General features: G+C 36.2%; 1 protein-coding gene across 1 annotated transcript; it reads left to right on the top strand.

Moving 5' to 3' along the window:
- The first annotated feature begins 22721 nt into the window (after positions 1–22721).
- LOC113088971 (zinc finger protein 271-like) lies at positions 22722–24958 on the top strand. The gene has a single exon (XM_026255865.1). The coding sequence runs from the start codon at positions 23087–23089 to the stop codon at positions 24812–24814; it is 1728 nt and encodes a 575-aa protein (XP_026111650.1). The 5' UTR covers positions 22722–23086; the 3' UTR covers positions 24815–24958.
- The last annotated feature ends 1861 nt before the right edge of the window (positions 24959–26819 follow it).

Below are 26819 nucleotides of genomic sequence, written 5' to 3'. Positions count from 1 at the left end.
TTCAAACTTCATCAGAATAATGTTCAACACAGCTGATATAAATCTGCAAGGGGATATTGATATCTAAAAAATTGTTGCCGTGGCAACATGTCAAACTGGAATACTTCTCAGGTGATTTTGAGGCAAATAACATACTTAGAATTTCACAAAACTCTGAACACACATCAGTATTTCTGATAGGAACTTAAATTGTGAATGGATTTTGGATAGCTTGAATGGTTTTGCCGTTGGTGATTTTTTTAAATGACCTTACAAAGGGAATCATTATTGTATTTTTAAATTGCAGCTTCCAAACACGTCAAAGAATTTTTCATACAGATGAAAAAGTCATTCTGAAGAAATATGCATAGTTTCACGACTTTACAACACTGTATGGATAACAGAAAATTAAAAAAACTGTCAGACATCTCATCTCACTCTGTCCCTCTGTTTGAGTATATGTGCTTCAGACTTCCATTGTCTGAGAGAAATAGCGCCCCTACAGGTTCAATTCCCGGACTTTTACTTTCACTTTTAAATCGGTTAAAAATACAAACAAATACTTAGATTTAATTCACACTGACAAGCTAAACCAACATATCTGATTATTACCGGTTCAGGGCTCATGGATAAATAATTTCTGGCCAGAGATACGTGAGAAATAGGAGAGATGAATCACCGCTGTGACCACGAGCGTCTGGAGTAAAGAGCTCAGAGAAAACGAATTTATTCCTGTTTTAAAGCTTTTAAAAATAAATTATTACAGCGATATCACACAATCAACCAATTAGAAACACACCAAGAGCTAAATTAAGATGTTTTTGAACTGTTTGTGTGAAAATGAAATATTTGCAGCTGCCTATCTGAAATCACTGCCTCCGATCAGCGCGTACAGTGTCCAGCTCAAAACAAACGAATTTATTCTTGTTTAAGAGCTTTTTTAAATAAAATATTACCACAAATGCACACAATAAACCCATTGTAACACAACAAGAGCTAAATGCAGGTGTTTGTGACCCGTTTAAGTGTGCAAGACTATTTGAAAGCGCGACTGGCAGAATAACATATATCTCTGGAGCTGCAGGATTCTGCCTTTCGTCGTACGAACGAACACATAACGGACAAGATTATTTCAAAATACATAATAGCTTGGCGAATATAAACGAAAACAGCCACGTGAACATAAACTGGATCTACTGGATTTGAATATTAAAGTGACCACATTTACCACTTGCTTCTGTCTTCAATTTTAATCTATATAAAAAAGGAAACTCATTCGACTTGGCTGCTTTTTTAATGTGTGCTTATTTATTTATTTTTTATACATTTTGTATAATTTCATAGTTTGTGTATTACAATTATAAAAACAAAAATAAAATTAGCCACTCACATAGAAATAGCTTAGGCCTTAACCTTTTTCTGACAGTTTTAGGGATTTTTAAAAATCCTAAAAAAACCTTATTTGTGCTGCAAATAATAATTTCAAACTCATTTGATACTGACCTATGACATCCTGTGACATTATATTTATTTTAATTTACATAATCTCATGGATGTAACAGTAAATCTGTTGAGCTCACAGATCAATACTAAGCTGTAATACAAGCAGAACTTTCACAAATGCTTATGAGTCATTTAAGGATTTGATAACACTGTAAAATAATGTCTAATTTGTTAACATTAGCAAATGCATTGATAACACTTTATAATAACTGCACTCATTATTAAATAGTCAGTTCATGCTTTATAAACCTTGTCCCAATATTAATAGTCAGTAGTAAGCAGTTTATAAATACAGCTATAAATAGCTTGTCCTTGGTTTATAAGCACATTTATTAAAAATGAGAGTAAGTTATCTTCCTATGAAAAATAAAAGATAAAAATAAACAAACAACAACACAGATTGATACAGAACTCAGAAATGTTATTGTGGATTTATGATAAAGCCTGCAAATGAATTCATACTCCTACTCATACTACTCCATACTCCTTTTTCAACATGATGCCAATATACTGAGATGTTAAATTGTGAATGGGTTTAGGATAGCTTAAATGGTGTTGCCATAGAGATTTATTAAAGTAACATAAAAAAATACAATAGTTATTTTACTATATCTTACAATTTTTCATTCTAACTCTTCATAATTTTTTATATAAGTAGAAGTCCTCATTTGAAGGAAGCACAGTAAGTTTCATAGCTTTATCACTTTCAAGAGCCAGCATAAAATTTAAACTATCATAACTTATAAATCAAGCTTGCAATTCTTAGTACCTATAATGGCCACCAGAGGGAGCTATAGGATTACTTTTAAATAATTATTGTAGAAACGAGTATGATTTAAAACATTTATAGAAATCTTTCAAAAAAAAAATGAATTGTATATATTTTACTGATAAAATGACCCTCACTTAATTAGAATAACAAGCTGAAGTTATTTGAACTGTATATTAAGAATAATTCTTTATAGGCTTTATGGACAGATACGTTTTGAGTGACTCTTGAAGGTTCAGCCCCACATCCTCTTTTACCACTGTTTAAAGAATTAATCTTACAGAATAGGTGTGAATGAATTTTGGATAGCTTGAATGGTTTTGCCGTGATGTTTTTTGAAATAATAGTAAAAAAGGAACCAGTAAATGTCTTTTTTATTTTTTTTTAAAGTGCAGCTTCTAAACACTTTAAAAAAATGTACATATAGAAGACAAGTCATTCTGAGGCATATTTCCTCAGAATGACTGGTCTCATGACAATAGTTTCATGACTATACAACACTATATGGATGATAGAAAATAAAAAAACTATCATACATCTAATGTCACTCAGTCCCACTGTCACTGTGGGTAGTGTGTGTGTGTGTGTGTGTGTTTGTTTGTGTGTGTGTTAAGTAAATTAGGTGTGAAACTATCAGGGAGCATTTAGTCTCCAGCGCCAACATTTTACAGAACTGCCACTTTCCTGGAGTCTCCAGAATTACTCGGTGTCCGGCTCTGAGAGACTTAAGATCCCAAAAAATGATTTAATTAGAATACCATGAAGTATTGTGAAATACTATATATTAAGGCTTTATATATAGGCTTTATGAACAGATTAGAGTGACTCGTGAAGGACCAGCACCACCTACTCTTGTCCGATGGTTTGAGGAGTATATCTTCCAGAATCCGGGATTAAGATTTAGGAGCTCATTTTTATTCCACCTCCTTTCCTGAAAGTCTGTCTTGCAGAATTGACTAAAAATTAATCTTCACATTATTTCCTAATTATTTTGCAATTCTTTTTGTCAGTTCTTCTTGACCTGTTTTTCTCTTCCAGCTTTCCTGGACTATTGTATAGCACTCATAAATGATTAAATAAAAAATAATGGTAGTTATTAAGATTGATATGGTTTGGAATTGGTAAAAAATGCTTGGAAAAAAATCACAATAAAACAATGTTTTAATGTTTAAGTTTGGAATATTAACTGACGTGAATGAATGCTATATAAACATTGTTCATGTTAACATAATGTTTATGAATGGAATCTTATTGTAAAGTGTTACTAAAGTTATATATATATATATATATTGTTCTGTGAATGTGATTTTAAAGTCTAGATGATTCGGATTAACCCTTTAACTGCCATATCCTTTAAAACCTCACTGCCAGAGGGATATTGTGAATGCATGTGCCCGCTGGGCACAGTTTACCTGATGCCACCGGGGTGGCGATGGCACTGGTGGCTTGAGCCCGCCATCGCTGCTTGCAGCTATATTTAGGGCCCGAGCACCGATGGTGTGAGGACCCTCTTGGAATTGCTCCGTTTATTATTATTATTATTATTATTATTCTTCTCTAAGATGAATTGCATTTTTGAGGGCCTAAACATGCTCGAAAAGTCATGAAACTTTGCACACACCTCAGAACTGGCGAAAATTTACGCCTGATATGGGTTTCAGAAGTGGGTGTGGCAAAATGGCTCAACAGCGCCACCTATACACGTTCAACGGTGTGCGCCTCGAGCTACGTTTCATGTACATGTATGAAAATCGGTATACACATGTAACTCTCCAATACCTACAAAAAAGTATCTTGGAGCAAAATCCGAAACCCAACAGGAAGTCGGTTATTTCTAATATTATGAGCAAATTTTGTGTCATTTTTGTCATTTCCATGCGTTGTATTTTAACGAACTCCTCCTAGAGATTAACTCAGATCAACACCAAATTTGGTATGCCTAATCTAAAGGCCTTTGCGATGTTAAATTGCGAAGCTTTTGAGTTTTCGTTAAAGGGCCTGTGTGTGGCGGCCTGGCGAATTTCGATGATTCGCCATGAAACAGGAAGTTGCTATAACTCAGACATACAATGACCAATCTGCCCCAAACTTCACATGTTGGATGAGACTCCTGTCCTGAACAGTTTGACACGACCATATTCAGTTATAGTCATAGCGCCACCTATTGGCAACAGGAAGTGACATATTTTACGCTGCGACAAACTACTCCTAGAAATTTTTGACATCAATGTCTTTTTTGTCGTCAGTCTAATCTAAAGGCCTGTACGATGTTAAATTGAGAAGATCTTGAGTTTTTGTTAAAGGGCGTGTCCATGGCGCCATGTCAAAGTTCGATGTCTCGCCATGGGAGTAGAAGTTGCTGTAACTCAGTCATAAAATATCAGATCTTGCCCAAACTTCAAATGTTTGATAAGAGTACTGACCTGAACACATCTGGAGGCTAATATTCCATTGGGTGTGGCAAAATGGCTCGATAGCGCCACCTATACATTTTCAATGGAGTGCGCCTCGAGCTACATGTCATATACATGTACGAAAATCGGTAAACATATGTAACACACCAATAGCTACAAAAAAGTCTCTTGGTACGAAATCCGAATCCCAACAGGAAGTCGGTTATTTTTAATTTTCCCTGCAAAATTGGTGTTGTTTTTGTCATTTTCAGGGGTTGTATTTTAACGAACTCCTCCTAGAGATTTATTCAGATTAACACCAAACTTGGTCAGTGTAATCTAAAGCCCTTTGCCATTTTAAATTGCGAAGGAATTGAGGTTTCATTAAAGGGCGTGTCCATGGCGGCCTGACAAATTTCGATGATTCGCCGTGAAAAATGATGGTGCTATAACTCACACATACAATGTCCAATCCGCCCCAAACTTCACATTTTTGTTAAGACTCTTCACCTGAACAGATCTACATGCCAATATTCAGTTATAGTCATAGCGCCACCTATTGGCAACTGGAAGTGACATATTTTACACTGTGACAAACTACTCCTAGAAATTTTATGACATCAATGTCTTTTTTGTGGTCAGTCTAATCTAAAGACCTGTGTGATGTTTAGTTGTGAAGATCTTGAATTTTTGTTAAAAGGCATGTCCATGTCGCCATGACGAAGTTCGATGTCTCGCCATGGGAATAAAAGATGTTATAACTCAGGCATAAAATGTCTGATCTTGCCCAAACTTCACATGTGTGATAAGGGTCCTGGCTTGAACTCATCTGAAGGCCAATATTCCATTATAACGATAGCGCCACCTGCTGGCAACAGGAAGATTGGCACACATATGGAATAAACTTTGATATATTGCACTCATATTTATGAGTTTAAATGCATATTTCTCAATGTTCACCTTTTTACTAAAGCCACACGATGGCGGTGAGCCCGGGTGCGAGGGCCCGTTCATCGCTGCTTGCAGCTTTAATTAGGGCCCGAGCACCGATGGTGTGAGGACCCTCTTGGAATTGCTCCGTTTATTATTATTATTATTATTATTATTATTATTATTATTAGGGCCCGAGCCAATGGGCGCAGGGCCCTATTGTTCCCCTAAGGATTATTCTTATTATTTTTATTTTTTTTTAACCTTCCGGGGGTTTTTGGGGGCCTTAACATACTCAAAAACTCTTGAAAATTGGCATACACATTGGAACCTGCGGCCATCAGGTCGCCGCAGAGACTGGAACCCGGGCGTGGCACAGGGGCTCTACAGCGCCCCCTGGAACACCGTCAGAAAATCCTGAACAATAGCTCACACATACTTGCATGTATTTATATGAAACTCAGTACACTTATAGATCTCATTGAGCCGAACAACTTTCATGCTCTATGTCATAGGCTCGGCCCAACAGGAAGTCAGCTATTCAGGGCTGTTTAAAAAAAGCATGCTCTGGAATTTGAAATACTCCTCTGAGGTTTTCCACCCGTTCGCCACAAAACTTGGTGAACATGATCTCAAGACATTGAGGATGAAAAATTGCGAGGGGATTTTTGATATCTCGAACGGTTCGCCCGTGGTGAGGCGTTGAATTTAGGGCACAAAATTTGAAACAGGAAGTGCCTAATAAAATCCACATACATTTCCTGAGTTTCATCAAACTTCATCGGTTTGTTCATTGTAATATGTTGCTCGCATATATGTAACTATAAGGTGTGAAAGTTACAGCGCCACCAACTGGCAGCCGGAAGTTTGTCATTTTCAAAATTCTTTTAATTCAGCGTCTTATTTTTACTCTATTTGCTTCAAACTTCATCAGAATAATGACAAAACACAGCTGATGTAAATCTGTTGTGGGTATACCGATATCTAACATAGTGTTGCCATGGCAACGTGTCAAACTTGTATATTCTGTTATGGTGATTTTGAGGCAGACAACAAGCTCATATTTACATTAAACTCAGAACACATATCAGTATTAATGATATCTAGACAATGGCATAAGCTTTTAAAAGGACGTGATGGAGGCACTCTACAGCGCCACCTTTTGTCAAAAGTGGGGGGGTTAGTTTTAGCTACAGACACCAAACTTGGTACATAAATTGTTCTTTTCAAGACGGACAATTTTCTAATTCACAGTCATTAGCTACGACCAACAGGAAGTCAGCTATTTTGATTTGAATATGTATTTTTGGGCAAATTCGACTGTGAATTAATGCATACTCCTCACAGGGGAAATGAATTATACACATCAAACTTTGTCTACATGTTGAAAAAACATTGAGGAACTTAAATTGCGAATGGATTTTGGATAGCTTGAACGGTTTTGCCGTGGTGATTTTTTGAAATAACAGTAAAAAGGGAAACATTAATTGTCTAGTATTTTTAAATTGCAGCTTCCAAACATTTCAAATCCATTTTTCATTTAGAGAACATGCGATTCTGAGGAAATATGCATAGTTTCATGACTTTACAACACTGTAAGATTAAAATAAAATTATAAAACTGTCAGACATCTGATCTCACTCTCTGGCATTCTCTCTGTGTGAGGTAAAGGAGGGGGAGGGGGAGGGGTGCTTGAGGGCCTGCCTGACAGAGAGAGAGAGAGAGAGAGAGAGAGAGAGAGAGAGAGAGAGAGACAGTTAACATCTCTTTAATCATCAGAAAAAAACTGTAATTGTGTGTTGTTGATTTTTTTCATCATTACAGCTTAAGAAATCTCTCTATCATTTTCTATCATTTTTAGGGACGAAAAAAACCTAGTACAATTTGTAGGGCTCATACAAAATTATTTTATATAATTAGGTTAAGAATTATGTAAATTGCAAAATAAAAAACGATTTAAAAAATACATACACGATGACTTGTATATATTTTTTTGTTCTGATAATAATTTTAAACTTATTTGATACTGACCTATGACAGACATTCTGTGACATGACATGACATCACCTGAATTTACACAATCTTGCTGATTTAACAGTAAAACAGTTCAGCTCACAGATAAAGACTAAGCTGTAATGCAGGCAAACATATTTTACAAATGCTTATACAGTATTGTTCAAAATAATAGCAGTACAATGTGACTAACCAGAATAATCAAGGTTTTTCGTATATTTTTTTATTGCTACGTGGCAAACAAGTTACCAGTAGGTTCAGTAGATTCTCAGAAAACAAATGAGACCCAGCATTCATGATATGCACGCTCTTAAGGCTGTGCAATTGGGCAATTAGTTGAATTAGTTGAAAGGGGTGTGTTCAAAAAAATAGCAGTGTGGCATTCTATCACTGAGGTCATCAATTTTGTGAAGAAACAGGTGTGAATCAGGTGGCCCCTATTTAAGGATGAAGCCAACACTTGTTGAACATGCATTTGAAAGCTGAGGAAAATGGGTCGTTCAAGACATTGTTCAGAAGAACAGCGTACTTTGATTAAAAAGTTGATTAGAGAGGGGAAAACCTATAAAGAGGTGCAAAAAATGATAGGCTGTTCAGCTAAAATGATCTCCAATGCCTTAAAATGGAGAGCAAAACCAGAGAGACGTGGAAGAAAACGGAAGACAACCATCAAAATGGATAGAAGAATAACCAGAATGGCAAAGGCTCAGCCAATGATCACCTCCAGGATGATCAAAGACAGTCTGGAGTTACCTGTAAGTACTGTGACAGTTAGAAGACGTTTGTGTGAAGCTAATCTATTTTCAAGAATCCCCCGCAAAGTCCCTCTGTTAAAAAAAAGGCATGTGCAGAAGAGGTTACAATTTGCCAAAGAACACATCAACTGGCCTAAAGAGAAATGGAGGAACATTTTGTGGACTGATGAGAGTAAAATTTTTCTTTTTGGGTCCAAGGGCCACAGGCAGTTTGTGAGACGACCCCCAAACTCTGAATTCAAGCCACAGTACACAGTGAAGACAGTGAAGCATGGAGGTGCAAGCATCATGATATGGGCATGTTTCTCCTACTATGGTGTTGGGCCTATTTATCGCATACCAGGGATCATGGATCAGTTTGCATATGTTAAAATACTTGAAGAGGTCATGTTGCCCTATGCTGAAGAGGACATGCCCTTGAAATGGTTGTTTCAACAAGACAATGACCCAAAACACACTAGTAAACGGGCAAAGTCTTGGTTCCAAACCAACAAAATTAATGTTATGGAGTGGCCAGCCCAATCTCCAGACCTTAATCCAATTGAGAACTTGTGGGGTGATATCAAAAATGCTGTTTCTGAAGCAAAACCAAGAAATGTGAATGAATTGTGGAATGTTGTTAAAGAATCATGGAGTGGAATAACAGCTGAGAGGTGCCACAAGTTGGTTGACTCCATGCCACACAGATGTCAAGCAGTTTTAAAAAACTGTGGTCGTACAACTAAATATTAGTTTAGTGATTCACAGGATTGCTAAATCCCAGAAAAAAAAAATGTTTGTACAAAATAGTTTTGAGTTTGTACAGTCAAAGGTAGACACTGCTATTTTTTTGAACACACCCCTTTCAACTAATTGCCCAATTGCACAGCCTTAAGAGCGTGCATATCATGAATGCTGGGTCTTGTTTGTTTTCTGACAATCTACTGAACCTACTGGTAACTTGTTTGCCACGTAGCAATAAAAAATATACTAAAAACCTTGATTATTCTGGTTAGTCACATTGTACTGCTATTATTTTGAACAAAACTGTAGATCAATAAAATCGTTAAAAATGCTTTTTCACAAAGTGCATAATAATAAGGCACGTTGATATTCTGATGACATTTTTTTCCAAGCACATTTTACCAATTTAAATCACATCAATCTCAATAAATTCTATAGATTTGGTATTTCATGATTTATGAGTGATATATATAATTGTCCTCGAAGGCTGGAAGTGTAAAGCTCATATTCAGGAGTGCTGTCTTCTTGTCATGCATTGGTCAGAGCTCATTGTAGCGATGCTTCAGGTGTTGAAATATATTTTTTATACATTATACAGGTTCACTGTTTGCAGAGTGTATACAGTATGTGTATGTGGTGCAGACGCAGAAGCGAGAGCATGTTATTGTAACGCAAAAAAACATTAAAATAATGCGCGAGCATGAATCCCTCCACTTTAATGCACATTTCCTTTACTTTGTCACAAAACGCGTCCTCTGATACATGCTGCTTTTGCTCGGAGAGCGTGCGCGCACTTAAAACCCGTTTCCTCTGCTCAAACTGTGTCCTGTGCACTCACAACACTCTCTATGCTCATGTGCTAGATATTCATTATTTTCACACCTTTCTACTTCTAACCTTTTCTGTTCACATCTTTTACCATGTGCAGTGTGAATGCTCTGAACCATTAACATGGGCTCTGAAAAAAATATGCATTACAGATAGAACTTGTGAACCTGGCCTTGCATAGGCATATGCACAGTCTCTCCTGTTCTCTGCTACATTTAGGAACGCTTCATTCAGACTGGTTCAGATAGCAACACCAAACGTGCAGTGTGTAATACCTATCATGGCCACCACCAGATGGAGCTATAGGATTACTTTTAATTAATTGTTTTAGAAATGTGTATACAGCATTTAAATCATTTATAAAAATCTTTCAAAGTAAAATAATATGTATTTTAAAAAGCTAATGAATTTTACTGGTAATATAGTTTTATATAATAATTTCAGAAATGTTTATAGATCAATAAAAGTATTTTTAAAAATGGTTATAGATCATGAAAAGTGTTTTGCAACAATTTATAATAATCTCTCTTTGGTTTACATTAGTTAATGCATTAACTAACATGAACTAACAATGATCAATCTATTTTTCAGATAATTTATAAATCTTTTTTATGTTAGTTATTCCTATCATTAAAAATATTATTGTTTATGTTATTTCACAGTACATAAACTAATCTTAAAATAAAAATGTAATTAAAAAAATTATTATTAATAATGTATTAAAATATTTTAACTAAGCTTTAATTAACATTTATATAAACACTTATATTGAAAGAGACTGAAATGGAAGTAATTTTTACTTTTAAAAAACGCTTGTAATACACAGTTAACAAATGCAGTGAGCAGATGAAAGGACAGAACAAAAAAGATATATAGTGCCCTCTATTGGCAACAGGAAGTGTCTTATTTTACGTTGCGACAAACTACGCCTAGAACTTTTTTTACATTCATATCTTTTTTGTGGTCAGTCTATCTTGAGTTTTTGTTAAAGGTCGTGTCCATGGCGCCATGACAAAATTGATGTCTCGCCATAGGAAGAGAAGTTGTTGTAACTCAGGCATAAAATATTCAATCTTCCCCAAACTTCAAATGTTCGATAAGAGTCTTGGCCTGAATACATCTGAAGGAAAATATTCCATTATAATGATAGCGCCACCTGCTGGCAAAAGGAAGATTGGCACATATAAATTACTTTGACATATTCCACTTATATTTACGACTTTAAATTCATATTTCTCGCCGTTCGCCTTTTTTACTAAAGCCGCTTGCTGGCGGTGAGCCCGGGTGCGAGGGCCCGATCATCGCTGCTTGCAGCTTTAATTATTATTATTATTATTCTTCTCCAAAATGAATCGCATTTTTGAGGGCCTAAACATGCTCAAAAAGTCATGAAACTTTGCACACACCTCAGAACTGGCGAAAATTTACGTCTGATATGGGTTTCAGAAGTGGGTGTGGCAAAATGGCTCAACAGCGCCACCTATACACGTTCAACGGTGTGCGCCTCGAGCTACGTTTCATGTACATGTATGAAAATCGGTATACACGTGTAACTCTCCAATACCTACAAAAAAGTCTCTTGGAGCAAAATCCAAAACCCAACAGGAAGTCGGTTATTACTAATATTATGAGCAAATTTTGTGTCATTTTTGTCATTTCCATGCGTTGTATTTTAACGAACTCCTCCTAGAGATTTATTCAGATCAACACCAAATTTGGTATGCCTAATCTGAAGGCCTTTGCGATGTTAAATTGCGAAGCTTTTGAGTTTTCGTTAATGGCCGTGTCCGTGGCGGCCTGGCGAATTTCGATGATTCGCCATGAAACAGGAAATTGCTATAACTCAGACATACAATGACCAATCTGCCCCAAACTTCACTTGTTTGATGAGTCTCCTAACATGAACAGATTGACATTCCCATATTCAGTTATAGTCATAGCGCCACCTATTGGCAACAGGAAGTGACATATTTTACACTGCGATGAACTACTCCTAGAAATTTTATGACATCAATTTTTTTTTGTGGTCAGTCTAATCTAAAGGCCTGTGCGATGTTAAATTGTGAAGATCTTGAGTTTTCGTTAAAAGGCGTGTCCATGGCGCCGTCACGAAGTTCGATGTCTCGCCATGGGAATAAAAGATGTTATAACTCAGGCATAAAATGTCTGATCTTCCCCAAACTTCACATGTGTGATAAGAGTCCTGGCCTGAACACATCTGCAGGCCAAAATTCCATCAGGTGTGGCAAAATGGCTCGATAGCGCCACCTATACACTTTCAACAGAGTGCGCCTCGAGCTATGTTTCACGTACATGTACAAAAATCGGTAAACACATGTTACACACCAATACCTACAAAAAAGTCTCTTGGTACGAAATCCGAATCCCAACAGGAAGTCGGTTATTTAGAATTTTCTCTGCAAAATTGGCGTTGTTTTTGCCATTTTCAGGGGTTGTACTTTAACGAACTCCTCCTAGAGATTTATTCAGATCAACACCAAACCTGGTCAGTGTAATCTTAAGCCCTTTGCGATGTTAAATTGCGAAGATCTTTAGATTTCGTTAAAGGGCGTGTCCATGGCGGCCTGACAAATTTCGATGTTTCGCCATGAAAAAGGAAGTTGCTGTAACTCAGTCATACAATGTCCAATCTGCCCCAAACTTCACATGTTAGATAAAACTTCTGCCCTTAACAGATCTACATGCCCACATTCAGTTATAGTCCTAGCGCCACCTATTGGCAACAGGAAGTGACATGTTTTATGCTGCGACAAACTACTCCTATAATTTTTTTGAGGTTAACATATATTTTGTGGTCAGTCTAATCTAAAGGCCTGTGCAATGTTAACTTTTGGAGATCTTGAGTTTTTGTTAAAGGGCGTTTCCATGGCGCCATGACAAAATTTGATGTCTTGCCACAGCAAGAGAAGTTGTTGTAACTCAAGCATAAAATGTTCAATCTTCCCCAAACTTCACATGTTTGATAAGAGTCCTGGCCTGAACACATCTGAAGGCCAATATTCCATTATGATAGCGCCACCTGCTGGCAACGGTAAGATTGGCACATATATGGGATATACTTTGATATATTCCACTTATATTTAGGACATTAAATGCATATTTCTCAACGTTCACCTTTTTACTAAAGCCACACGATGGCGGTGAGCCCGGGTGCGAGGGCCCGTTCATCGCTGCTTGCAGCTTTAATTCTTATTATTATTATTATTTTTTTTTTTATTAAACCTTCCGGGGGTTTTTGGGGGCCTTAACATGCTCAAAAACTCTTGAAAATTGGCACACACATTGGAATCTGCGGCCATCAGGACGCTGCAGAGGCTGGGACCCGGGCGTGGCACAGGGGCTCTACAGCGCCCCCTGGAACACAGTCAGAAATCTTGAACCATAGCTCACACACACTAGCATGTATTTATATGAAACTCAGTACACATATAGTTCTCATTGAGCCGAACAACTTTCACACTTTATATCATAGGCTCCGCCCAACAGGAAGTCAGCTATTCAGGGCTGTTTAAAAAAAGCATGCTCTGGAATTTGAAATACTCCTCTGAGGTTTTCAACCCAATCGCCACAAAACTCTGTGAACATGATCTCAAGACATTGGGGATGAAAAATTGCGAGGGGATTTTTGATATCTTGAACGGTTTGCCCGTGGCGAGGCGTGGAAATTATGGCTAGAAATGAGAAACAGGAAATGTCTAATAACATCCACATACATTTCCTGAATTTGATCAAACTTCATTGGTTTGTTCGTTGTATGATACCGATCGTATATATGTGACTATTAAGAGTAAACATTATAGTGCCACCAACTGGCAGCAGGAAGTGTGTCATTTTCCAAATGCTTTGAATTCAGCATCTTATTTTTACTCTATTTACTTAAAACTTCATCAGAATAATGACAAAACACGGCCGATGTAAATCTGTTGTGGGGATATTGATATCTGGTATAGTGTTGCCATGGCAACGTGTCAAACTTGAATGTTCTGTTATGGTGAGTTTGAGGCAGATAACAAGCTCAGATTTACATGAAACTCAAAACACATATCAGTATTAGTGATAGCTAGACAATGGCAAAAGCTTTTAAAAGGGCGTGAAGGAGGCACTCTATAGCGCCACCTTTTGTCAAAAGTAGGGGGGTTAGTTTTAGCTACAGACACCAAACTTGGTACATAAATTGTTCTTTTCAAGACGGACAACTTTCTAATTCACAGTCATCAGCTACGACCAACAGGAAGTCGGCTATTTTGATTTGAATATTTAAATTGAGCTCTGATTTAATGCATACTCCTCACAGGAAATGTTCACTATACTCACCAAACTTTGTCTACATGTTGAAAAAACATTGAGGAACTTAAATTGCGAACAGATTTTGGTTAGCTTGAACGGTTTTGTCGTGGTGATTTTTTGAAATGACAGTAAAAAGGGAATCATTAATTGTCTTGTATTTTTAAATTGCAGCTTCCAAACACTTAAAAAAAATTCATACAGAGATCAAATCATTCTGAGGACATATGCATAGTTTCGTGACTTTACAACACTGTATGATTAAAAGAACATTAAAAAACTGTCAGACATCTCAACTCACTCTGTCCCTCTGTTTGAGGAATGTATGTGTGCTGACTGAGTGTGTGTGTGTGTGTGTGTGTCTGTGAGTGGGGGATGGGCATGAGCTGAGTGGCAGACACAATGAGAGAGAGAAAGTGAGAGAGAGAGACTTAATCATCTCTTTAATCACCAGAAAAAAAAAGTATTTTAAATTGTTATTTTTTTGTTGCTAACATTGCTGTTTTCATTACAGCTTAAGAAATCTCTTAGGCCTTATCCTTTTCTGACAGTTTCAGGAATTAAAAACAAAATTCTAAAAATACTTATTTGTGCTGCAAATAATAATTTCAAACTCATTTGATACTGACCTATTCCATCCTGTGACATGACATTTATCTTAATTTACATAATCTCATGGATGTAACAGTAAAACTGTTCAGCTCACAGATGAAGACTAAGCTGTAATGCAAGCAGAACTTTCACAAATGCTTATAAGTCATTAAAGGATTTTATAACACTGTAAAATAATGTCTAATTTGTTAACATTAGTAAATGCATTGGTAACACTTTATAATAACTGCACTCATTAGTAAATAGTCAGTTCATGCTTTATAAAGTCTTGTCCCAACTTAAATAGTCATTAATAAGCAGTTTATAAATACAGCTATAAATAGCTTGATCTTGGTTTATAAGCACATTTATTAAAAAGGAGAGTAAAGGGTCAGTTATCTTCCTATGAAAAATAAAAAAAATGAAAATAAACAAACAACAACACAGATTGATACAGAACTCAGAAATTTTATTGTGGATTTATGATCAAATCAGCCTGTAAATGAATCATACTCCTCCAAGAAGACACAAGTAGTTCACACCAAAAATTTTTAAAATTGTGCCAATATACTGAAGATGTTAAATTGCGAATGGGTTTAAGATACCTCAAATGGTGTGGCCATACCGATTTATTAAAGTAACATAAAAAAATACAATAGTTATTTTACTATATCTTTAACTTTCTTCATTCCAACTCTTCATAATTTTTTATATACGTAGAAGTCATCATTTGAAGGAAGCACAGTAAGTTTCATAGCTTTATCATGTCCAGGAGCCAGCATAAAATTAAAACTATCATAACATATAAATCAAGCTTGAAATTCTTAGTACCAATAATGGCCACCAGATGAAGCTATAGGATTACTTTTAAATAATTATTGTAGAAACGAATATGATTTAAATCATTTATAGAAATCTTTCAAAGAAAAATAATATGAATTTTATGTATTTTACTGATAAAATTACCCTCACTTAATTAGAATAATATGCTGAAGTATTGTGAAATACTGTGTATTAAGAATAATTCTTTATAGGCTTTATGGACAGATAAGTTTGGAGTGACTCTTGAAGGATCAGCACCACATCCTCTTTTACCACTGTTTAAAGAATTTATCTTACAGAACAGGTGCGAATGAATTTTGGATGGTGATTTTTTGAAATAACAGTAAAAAAGGAACCAGTAAATGTCTTTTATTTTTTAAAGTGCAGCTTTTAAACACTTCAACAAAATGTACACATAGAAGACAAGTCATTCTGAGGAAATATGCATAGGTTCATGACTATACAACACTATATGGATGAGAGAAAATTAAAAAACTACCATACATCTGATTTCACTCTGTCCCTCTGTCACTGTGGGTAATGTGTGTGTGTGTGTGTGTGTGTGTTTGTGTGTTAAGTGTGTGTGTGTTAAGTGTGTGTGCTGAGTTTGTGTGAATGTGTGAGAGAGGGGATGGGCTTGGTGTCAGAGAGAGAGAGAGAGAGGGAGGGAGACTTAATCATCTCTTTAATCACCAGCAGAACAAAAATAAGCAATTTTGTGTTGTTGTTGTTGTTTTTTCATCATTACAGCTTAAGAAATATCTTCGGCCTCAACATCAACTGTTGCTGCTTTATATAGCCTTCTCCCAAAATTAAAAGTCATTAGTAAGCATTTTATAAATACAGCTATAATTAAATTGTTCATAGTTTATATGCACATTTATTTTGAGGAGATTAAAGGCTGTAATCTTCCTAAAAAAAATAAAAAAAATAAACAAACACAGAACTCAGAAACATTTATTTCAAGATTCAATAAAAGAAAACTGTACAAAATATATATATATATATATATATATATATATATATATATATATATATATATATATATATATATACAATTGCATAAGTTTATATTTAATTATTTTTTATCAAGTCAAAAATAACAGCAAATAACAATGTCAATAAAAAAACGCAATAATATTAGAATAGCACAACATATTGTGGAATACTATATTAAGACTTTATATATAGGCTTTATGAACAGATAGGTTTTGAGAGATTCTTGAAGTACTAGCATCACCTCCTCTTGTATGACGGCTTGAGGAATATATCTTCCAGATAGTACTGCCGCTCCTTATATGAAGAATACGCAGTCTTCGTAGGGCACCAACTCCCAGAGGGGGCACCATCCCAGTAGCTCAAAAAAAAATAAAACATGTGCCATTCTCCCATCCGCGCTCGCGACCGCTCGGACATTTGCGGATGAATGTTCATAATTGATGGATGGACATCTATGCCCGGGTAAAAGACATCAGCAATCCGGCACAGAGAAAAGAAAAATAAAGTAAAAAAAAAAAAAAAAAACATGCATAAAGTTGTCTTGACATTGGACATTCGAGAGTCTCAAATTTAGGGCCGGTCTCTAAAGTTACATGTGATATTGTTATACACTTATCTAACGTCAGTAGCATTTGAAGAGAATGACTTACAGTCATAAAACAACTGTAATTGTCCATCTAGGTGACAGCTATAATGCACAATTAAATTGAATGTTTGATATTTATTAAAACAAACTGTAAGTCATATGTAAATTATGCTACTTTTTCACATGGGCTCAAACGTAAATTTGAAGCTCAATAGCATTTGAGGAAAAAGACTTGCAGTCATAAAACAATTGTAATGTGTTCATTTAGGTGTCAGCTACGATGCACACCTTATACATTTTTTATATATATTAAAACTAAAGTGTTACTAAAGTTATATATATTGTTCTGTGTATGTGATTTCAAAGTCTAGATGGGTCGGATTAACCCTTTAACTGCCATATCCCTTAAAATTTGATTGCCAGAGGGTTACTGTAAATGCTTATGCCCGCTGGGCACAGTTTTCCCGATGCCACCGGGGTGGTGTTGCACTGATGGCTTGAGCCCCCCATCGCTGCTTGCAGCTATATTTAGGGCTCAAGCCTGGAGGGCGAGAGCCCTATTGTTTTCCTTAGGATTATTTGTTATTATTATTATTATTATTATTTTTCTTCAAGGTTTCGGGGGCTTTTGGGGCCCTTAACATTCTCAAAAACTCTTGAAAATTGGCACACACCTTGGAACCTGCGGCCATTAGGGCCGGGCAGAGTCTGATACACGGGCATGGCACAGGGGCTCTACAGCGCCCCCTGTAGTACCGAGGGCCATATATCATGCATACTTGCACGTATACATATGAAACTTGGTACATATATATAACTCATCAAACCAAACAACTTTCACACTGCATGTCATAAGCTCCGCCCAACAGGAAGTTGGCTATTTAGGGTTTTATGAAAAACACATGCTCTGGAATTTGATATACTCCTCTGAGGAACTCCACCCGTTCACCACCAAACTCGGTGAACACGATCTCAAGACATTGGGGATGCTAAATTGCGAAGAGATTTTTGATATCTCGAACGGTTTGCCCATGGCGAGGCGTTGAAATTATGGCGAGAAAGGAGAAACAGGAAATGTATAATAACATCCACATACATTTCCTGAATTTGATCAAACTTAATTGGTTTGTTCATTGTATGATACCGATCATATATATGTGACTATTAGGAGTCAAAGTTATAGCGCCACCAACTGGCAGCAGGAAGTGAATCATTTTCAAAACGCTTTGAATTCAGCATCTTATTTTTACTTGATTTGCTTCAAACTTCATCAGAATAATGACAAAACACGGCCGAAGAAAATCTGTTGTGGGGATATTTATATCTAATATAGTGTTGCCATGGCAACGTGTCAAACTTGAATGTTCTGTTCTGGTGATTTTTAGGCAGATAACTAGCTCAGATTTACATGAAACTCGAAACAGATATCAATATTAAAGATAGCTAGACCATGGCAAAAGCTTTTAAAAGGGCGTGAAGGAGGCACTCTATAGCGCCACCTTTTGTCAAAAGTGGGGGGATTAGTTTTAGCTACAGACACCAAACTTGGTACATAAATTGTTCTTATCAAGACGGACAACTTTCTAATTCACAATCATCAGCTACGACCAACAGGAAGTCGGCTATTTTGATTTGAATATTTAAATTGAGCTCTGATTTAATGCATACTCCTCACAGGAAATGTTCACTATACTCACCAAACTTTGTCTACATGTTGAAAAAACATTGAGGAACTTAAATTGCGAACGGATTTTGGTTAGTTTGAACGGTTTTGTCGTGGTGATTTTTTGAAATGACAGTAAAAAGGGAATCATTAATTGTCTTGTATTTTTAAATTGCAGCTTCCAAACACTTAAAAAAATTCATACAGAGATCAAATCATTCTGAGGACATATGCATAGTTTCATGACTTTACAACACTGTATGATTAAAAGAAAATTAAAAAACTGTCAGACATCTCAACTCACTCTGTCCCTCTGTTTGAGGAATGTATGTGTGCTGACCAAGTGTGTGTGTGTGTGTGTGTCTGTGAGTGGGGGATGGGCATGGGCTGAGTGGCAGACACAATGAGAGACAGAAAGAGAGAGAAAGAGAGAGAGAGACTTAATCATCTCTTTAATCACCAGGAAAAAAAAAATATTTTAAATTGTTATTTTTTGTTGCTGTTGCTAACATTGCTGTTTTCATTACAGCTTAAGAAATCTCTTAGGCCTTATCCTTTTCTGACAGTTTCAGGGATTAAAAACAAAATTCTAAAAATACTTATTTGTGCTGCAAATAATAATTTCAAACTCATTTGATACTGACCTATTCCATCCTGTGACATGACATTTATCTTAATTTACATAATCTCATGGATGTAACAGTAAAACTGTTCAGCTCACAGATGAAGACTAAGCTGTAATGCAAGCAGAACTTTCACAAATGCTTATAAGTCATTAAAGGATTTTATAACACTAAAATAATGTCTAATTTGTTAACATTAGTAAATGCATTGGTAACACTTTATAATAACTGCACTCATTAGTAAATAGTCAGTTCATGCTTTATAAAGTCTTGTCCCAACTTAAATAGTCATTAATAAGCAGCTTATAAATACAACTATAAATAGCTTGATCTTGGTTTATAAGCACATTTATTAAAAAGGAGAGTAAAGAGTCAGTTATCTTCCTATGAAAAATAAAAAAATAAAAATAAACAAACAACAACACAGATTGATTCAGATCTCAGAAATTTTATTGTGGATTTATGATCAAATCAGCCTGTAAATGAATCATACTCCTCCAAGAAGACACAAGTAGTTCACACCAAACTTTTTCAACATGATGCCAATATACTGAAGATGTTAAATTGCGAATGGGTTTAAGATACCTTAAATGGCGTGGCCATACCGATTTATTAAAGTAACATAAAAAAATACAATAGTTATTTTACTATATCTTTAACATTCTTCATTCCAACTCTTCATCATTTTTTATATACGTAGAAGTCATCATTTGAAGGAATCACAGTAAGTTTCATAGCTTTATCATGTCCAGGACCCACCATAAAATTAAAACTATCATAACATATAAATCAAGCTTGCAATTCTTAGTACCAATAATGGCCACCAGATGGAGCTATAGGATTACTTTTAAATAATTATTGTAGAAACGAATATGATCTAAATCATTTATAGAAATCTTTCAAAGAAAAATATGTATTTTACTGATAAAATGACCCTCACTTAATTAGAATAATATGCTGAAGTATTGTGAAATACTGTGTATTAAGAATAATTCTTTATAGGCTTTATGGACAGATAAGTTTGGAGTTACTCTTGAAGGATCAGCACCACATCCTCTTTTACCACTGTTTTAAAGAATGTATCTTACAGTACAGGTGCGAATGAATTTTGGATAGCTTGAATGGTTTTGTCATGGTGATTTTTTGAAATAACAGTAAAAAATAGGGGTGCTCCGATCACGATCGGCCGATCGTTATGCGCATCTCGTCAGTAAAGCCGGTTTTCTAATCAACGGTTAATTCAATCAGGTGCGTGATTTCACATAGAGCAGCTGTTACTACACAGAGCCGTTGTTAATAGATTAGATGCGCAAATCCACTTCATTTTCAGCGTTTTTTGGTGCATCTTCTCTATTAACAACGGCTCCGTGTAGTAACAGCTGCTCTATGTGAAATCACACACCTGATGCAATTAACCAGCTGATTAGAGAACCGGCTTTACTGACGAAATGCGCATTAACGATCGGCCGATCGTGATCGGAGCACCCCTAGTAAAAAAGGAACCAGTAAATGTCTTTTATTTTTTTAAGTGCAGCTTCTAAACACTTCAACAAAATGTACACATAGAAGACAAGTCATGCTGAGGAAATATGCATAGTTTCATGACTACACAACACTATATGGATGAGAGAAAATAAAAAAAAACTACCATACATCTGATGTCACTCTGTCCCTCTGTCACTGTGGGTAATGTGTGTGTGTGTGTGTGTGTGTTTGTGTGTTTGTGTGTTAAGTGTGTGTGCTGAGTTTGTGTGAATGTGTGAGAGAGGAGATGGGCTTGGTGTCAGAGAGAGAGAGAGAGAGAGAGAGAGAGAGAGGGAGGGAGACTTAATCATCTCTTTAATCACCAGCAGAGAAAAAATAAGCAATTTTGTGTTGTTGTTGTTGTTGTTGTTTTTTCATCATTACAGCTTAAGAAATATCTTAGGCCTCAACATCAACTGTTGCTGCATCATGTAGCCTTCTCCCAAAATTAATAGTCATTAGTAAGCATTTTATAAATACAGCTATAATTAAATTGTTCATGGTTTATATGCACATTTATTTTGAGGAGATTAAATGCTGTAATCTTCCTAAAAAAATAAAATTAAATAAACAAACACAGAACTCAGAAACACTTATTTCTAGATGCAATAAAAGAAAACTGTACACTATATATACATATACATATACATATATATATATATATATATATATATATATATATATATATATATATATATATATATATATATATAAATATACACAATTGCATAAGTTTATATTTAATTTTTTTATCAAGTCAAAAATAACAGCAAATAACAATGTCAATAAAAAAACGCAATAATATTAGAATAGCACAACATATTGTGGAATACTATATTAAGACTTTATATATAGGCTTTATGAACAGATGAAGTACTAGCATCACCTCCTCTTGTACGACGGCTTGAGGAATATATCTTCCAGATAGTACCGCCGCTCCCTATATGCAGAATACGCAGTCTTCGTAGGGCACCAACTCCCAGAGGTGGCACCATCCCAGTAGCTCAAAAAAAAATAAAACATGCGCCATTCTCCCATCCGCGCTCGCGACCGCTCGGACATTTGCGGATGAATGTTCGTAATTGATGGATGGACATCTATGCCTGGGTAAAAGACATCAGCAATCCGGCACAGAGAAAAGAAAAATAAAGTAAAAAAAAAAAAAAAAAAACAGGCATAAAGTTGCCTTGACATTGGACATTCGAGAGTCTCAAATTTAGGGACCGTCTCTAAAGTTACATGTGATATTGTTATACACTTTTCTAACGTCAGTAGCATTTGAAGAGAATGACTTACAGTCATAAAACAACTGTAATTGTCCATCTAGGTGACAGCTATAATGCATAATTAAATTGAATGTTTGATATTTATTAAAACAAACTGTAAGTCATATGTAAATTATGCTACTTTTTCACATGGGCTCAAACGCAAATTTGAAGCTCAATAGCATTTGAGGAAAAAGACTTGCAGTCATAAAACAATTGTAATGTGTTCATTTAGGTGTCAGCTACGATGCACACCTTATACATTTTTTATATATATTAAAATAAAGTGTTACTAAAGTTATATATATTGTTCTGTGTATGTGATTTCAAAGTCTAGATGGGTCGGATTAACCCTTTAACTGCCATATCCCTTAAAATTTGATTGCCAGAGGGTTACTGTAAATGCTTATGCCCGCTGGGCACAGTTTTCCCGATGCCACCGGGGTGGCGTTGCACTGATGGCTTGAGCCCGCCATCGATGCTTGCAGCTATATTCTCATTTTACAATTACATTAACTTTGCAATTCATCCCTTTGTGCCACCTGGCGGTAGTTTCGTGAATGGTTTTAACATGCGACTGACTTGCAGTTAACGCCGTGGCCCTGTACACATAGCGGTATTACCCATTCTGGTTGTCTACCTACTGTATATATGTATATAAATGTATATATGTATATAAAATATATACATATATTAATTTTACTAGGGTTGTGATGGTGGTAAATTGGTACAAATCTGCCAGCGTCGCATCCCTAGTAAAATTTATATGTCTTGTTTTATACAGCTCAAAAACCCTTGGGTCAAATTGATCCAAAATGATGTTTAAAAAATTTCACCCAGTTAAATTAGCAAAATTACCAAAAATAAGTCATTTTACCTTTATTTCAGAGTTCATTGAAGAAAAAGAGGAAAATGAAGAATCAAGTCCTCAAGAGAATCAGAACGCATGTGATCAATGCGATAAAATGTTTTTATGGGATTCACTTCTGAAGAAACACTTGAAAGTTCATGCAAAGAAGAAACCACATTCATGTCATTTGTGTGGTAAGAGTTTTTTGCATGTACAAAGTTTAAAAGAACATCAGAAAATACATACTGATGTGAGAGAGTACGTGTGCTTTGAGTCTGAAAAGACTTTTAGTTCAGTGAGCAGTTTAAAACTACACGAGAGGATTCACATTGGAGAGAAACTTTATAAGTGTTTACACTGTGACAAGAGATTCAATCATTCAGGAAATCTGAAAACACATGAGAGGATTCACACTGGAGAGAAACCTTACAAGTGTTCACGCTGTGACAAGAGATTCAATGTGTCATCAAATCTGAAAACACATGAGATGATCCACACTGGAGAGAAACCTTACAAGTGTTCACGCTGTGACAAGAGATTCAGTCGTTCACTAAATCTCAAAAAACATGAGAGGATCCACACTGGAGAGAAACCTTACAAGTGTTCACACTGTGACGAGAGATTCATTCGTCGAGCAGATAGGAAAACGCATGAGATGATGCACACTGGAGAGAAACCTTATAAGTGTTCACGCTGTGACAAGAGATTCAATGTGTCATCAAATCTGAAAACACATGAGAGGATCCACACTGGAGAGAAACCTTACAAGTGTTCACACTGTGACAAGAGATTCAGTCGTTCACTAAATCTCAAAAAACATGAGAGGATCCACACTGGAGAGAAACCTTACAAGTGTTCACACTGTGACGAGAGATTCATTCGTCGAGCAGATAGGAAAACGCATGAGATGATGCACACTGGAGAGAAACCTTATAAGTGTTCACACTGTAACAAGAGATTCATTCATCGAGCATATCGGAAAACGCATGAGATGATCCACACTGGAGAGAAACCTTATAAGTGTTCACACTGTGACAAGAGATTCAGTAATTCATCAACTCTGAAAACACATGAGAGGATTCACACTGGAGAGAAACCTTACAAGTGTTCACACTGTGACAAGAGATTCAGTGTGTCATCAAATTTGATAACACATGAGAGGATCCACACTGGAGAGAAACCTTACAAGTGTTCACACTGTGACAAGAGATTCAGTGTGTCATCAAGTCTGATAACACATGAGAGGATTCACACTGGAGAGAAACCTTACAAGTGTTCACACTGTGACAAGAGATTCAGTCAGTCAATAGAGCTGAAAACACATGAGATGATTCACACTGGAGAGAAACCTTATGAGTGTTCACACTGTGACAAGAGATTCAGTGTGTCATCAAATCTGAAAACACATGAGAGGATCCACACTGGAGAGAAACCTTACAAGTGTTCACACTGTGACAAGAGATTTAGTGTGTCATCAAATCTGATAACACATGAGAGGATTCACACTGGAGAGAAACCTTACAAGTGTTCACAATGTGACAAGAGATTCAGTGTGTCATCAAGTCTGAAAAAACATGAGAGGATCCACACTGGAGAGAAACCTTACAAGTGTTCACACTGTGACAGGAGTTTCAGTCGTTCAGAAATTCTCAAAACACATGAGAGGATTCACACTGGAGAGAAATCTTACTAGTGTTCACAATGTAACGAGATTCAGTGGTGCATCAAGTCTGAAAAGACATGAGAGGATTCACCCTGGAGAGAAAGGACGTCAACGCAATGTACGTGGGAAGTGTTCCTTTATGTCATCTGTTATACACAGTCAAACAAAAAACAATCAAAGTATTACATTTTATGGCTTGTGTTTTAATTAATAGGCTAATAATGAACCACATACTACTATAATTTTAAAGAAAGGGGAAATCCAAATACTTTTTTTGTGTGTTACAATGCAAATAAAACATTTTCCTTATATTGTTAATAAAAGTTCAAAGTTAAATAAGAGAGAATTTGTCATCGTACTGTTTTAGCATGTTTTGTTATTAAAAATAATGGGCTAATAATGAGCCACAAACTAAGATTTCATTTGAAGTAAGGGGAAAATGTAGATTCATTATGCATATTTTTATTAGATTAGATTAGATTCAAACTTCATTGTCATTGCACGTGGGTACAAGGCAATGAAGTATAATAGTACAGGGGAAAAGTGATACATCATAACATTAGAAAAGAGAGGAGAATAAAAACAACACCCACACTATGCTCCTTTGGGAGCAGTGTGAGAACAGGTAAAACACCGCAGCACAAAAGCACATAATCAATACACCTTAAACACACAATTTTACAACTGGAGACGGAAATTAGGGGGTCGAGGTAATCCAGCGCAGGCAATCAGCCATTTGCCATTACAGCGCTGGTCACAGACCCGCTTCTCAGACTGGCGGTACAAAGCGGCGAAAGTGGATACTGAACAAAATTCAGTGTTGTACTGTTATGTATTAGTTATATTAGACAGCAACTTGTCTTTTGTAAATCATATTTCCCATGTTACAAAAACTGCATCCTTCCATCTTAGAAACATTCCCAAGCTACGAAACATGTTATCTGTTTCTGATGCAGAAAAGCTAGTTCATGCATTTATGACCTCTAGACTGGACTATTGTAATGCACTTCTAGTGCCGCGTTTCCACCGCAGGAACTTTACCCAGGAACTAGGGACTTTGGCCTGGTACTCGGTGTGTTTCCACCGCAGGAACCAGGAACTAAATAAAGTTACGGGTAAAAAAAATGCCACTCAGAAAGTCCCTGCTGGCGAGGTGGTACTTTTTCAAAGTTCCGGAACTTTAGGGGGCGGGACTTTGGCGCTAAACATTCTGATTGGTTGAGTTCACACAGCATTGGTTGAGTTCAACCACCATTTATTCGGATCAACATTTTTTAAATATTACTGTAATTGTGTTATGAAATGTAATTTTAAAAGTATTTCAGGCAAGAATGTAGTTGTTTAAAACTCAAATCTGTGGTTTATTTATAAAGACAGCGCCTATTTAAAAATGTGTTTCGCCGATCTCAAAAACGGTCAGCTCCACGCGACCAGCAGGAGCTCAGTGATCATCTATCCGCAGAGAAGCAGCCTCACCTCGGCTAGACCTTCTGATATGTGCCGCTGGCTCTGATGTCTCTTTAGTGGTTAAACATAAAATATAATTCGTTTTTGGTAAATCTAACAGGTTATCTTTGGTCTGTATTCAACTTACCTATATGTTAAGATGAATATAAAGAAGGCAAATTTATATAATATTTCGTTTCATTGTAAAGGCTGTATATATACACATCTATAACTAAGTACATTTCTGCAGCTGTTATTATGGGAAAATGAAAACAAAAGGAGGCAGTGGTATTTGATAACCTATTTAGTTTTATTGTAAATATACAGAGAGGAAAATTGCAGTAGCCAAAGCGAGCTGACTGATATTATCAAGTATGCTGCTGGATTTGCGGCGTCGCGGACATTACACTCCCTAGTCGAATGCGCAAAGTCTGAACTACCGAGAATGCAATTCCTAAATCAGCGTACTTTGTATTGAGAAATGCCCGCAGACCTACGTCACCAGTCTATTTGCCTAATCTTTCCGGTACTTTACACCGCAGTGGAAACGCAGAAAGAAACAGGTCTGGGGGGAAAAAAGTTCCTGGGA

Source organism: Carassius auratus, unplaced genomic scaffold (assembly GCF_003368295.1).
Source record: "Carassius auratus strain Wakin unplaced genomic scaffold, ASM336829v1 scaf_tig00047691, whole genome shotgun sequence".
Taxonomy (NCBI): Eukaryota; Metazoa; Chordata; class Actinopteri; order Cypriniformes; family Cyprinidae; genus Carassius; species Carassius auratus.
The sequence above is the reverse complement of the archived record's forward strand: the minus strand, read 5'-3'. Positions and strand labels throughout refer to the sequence as shown.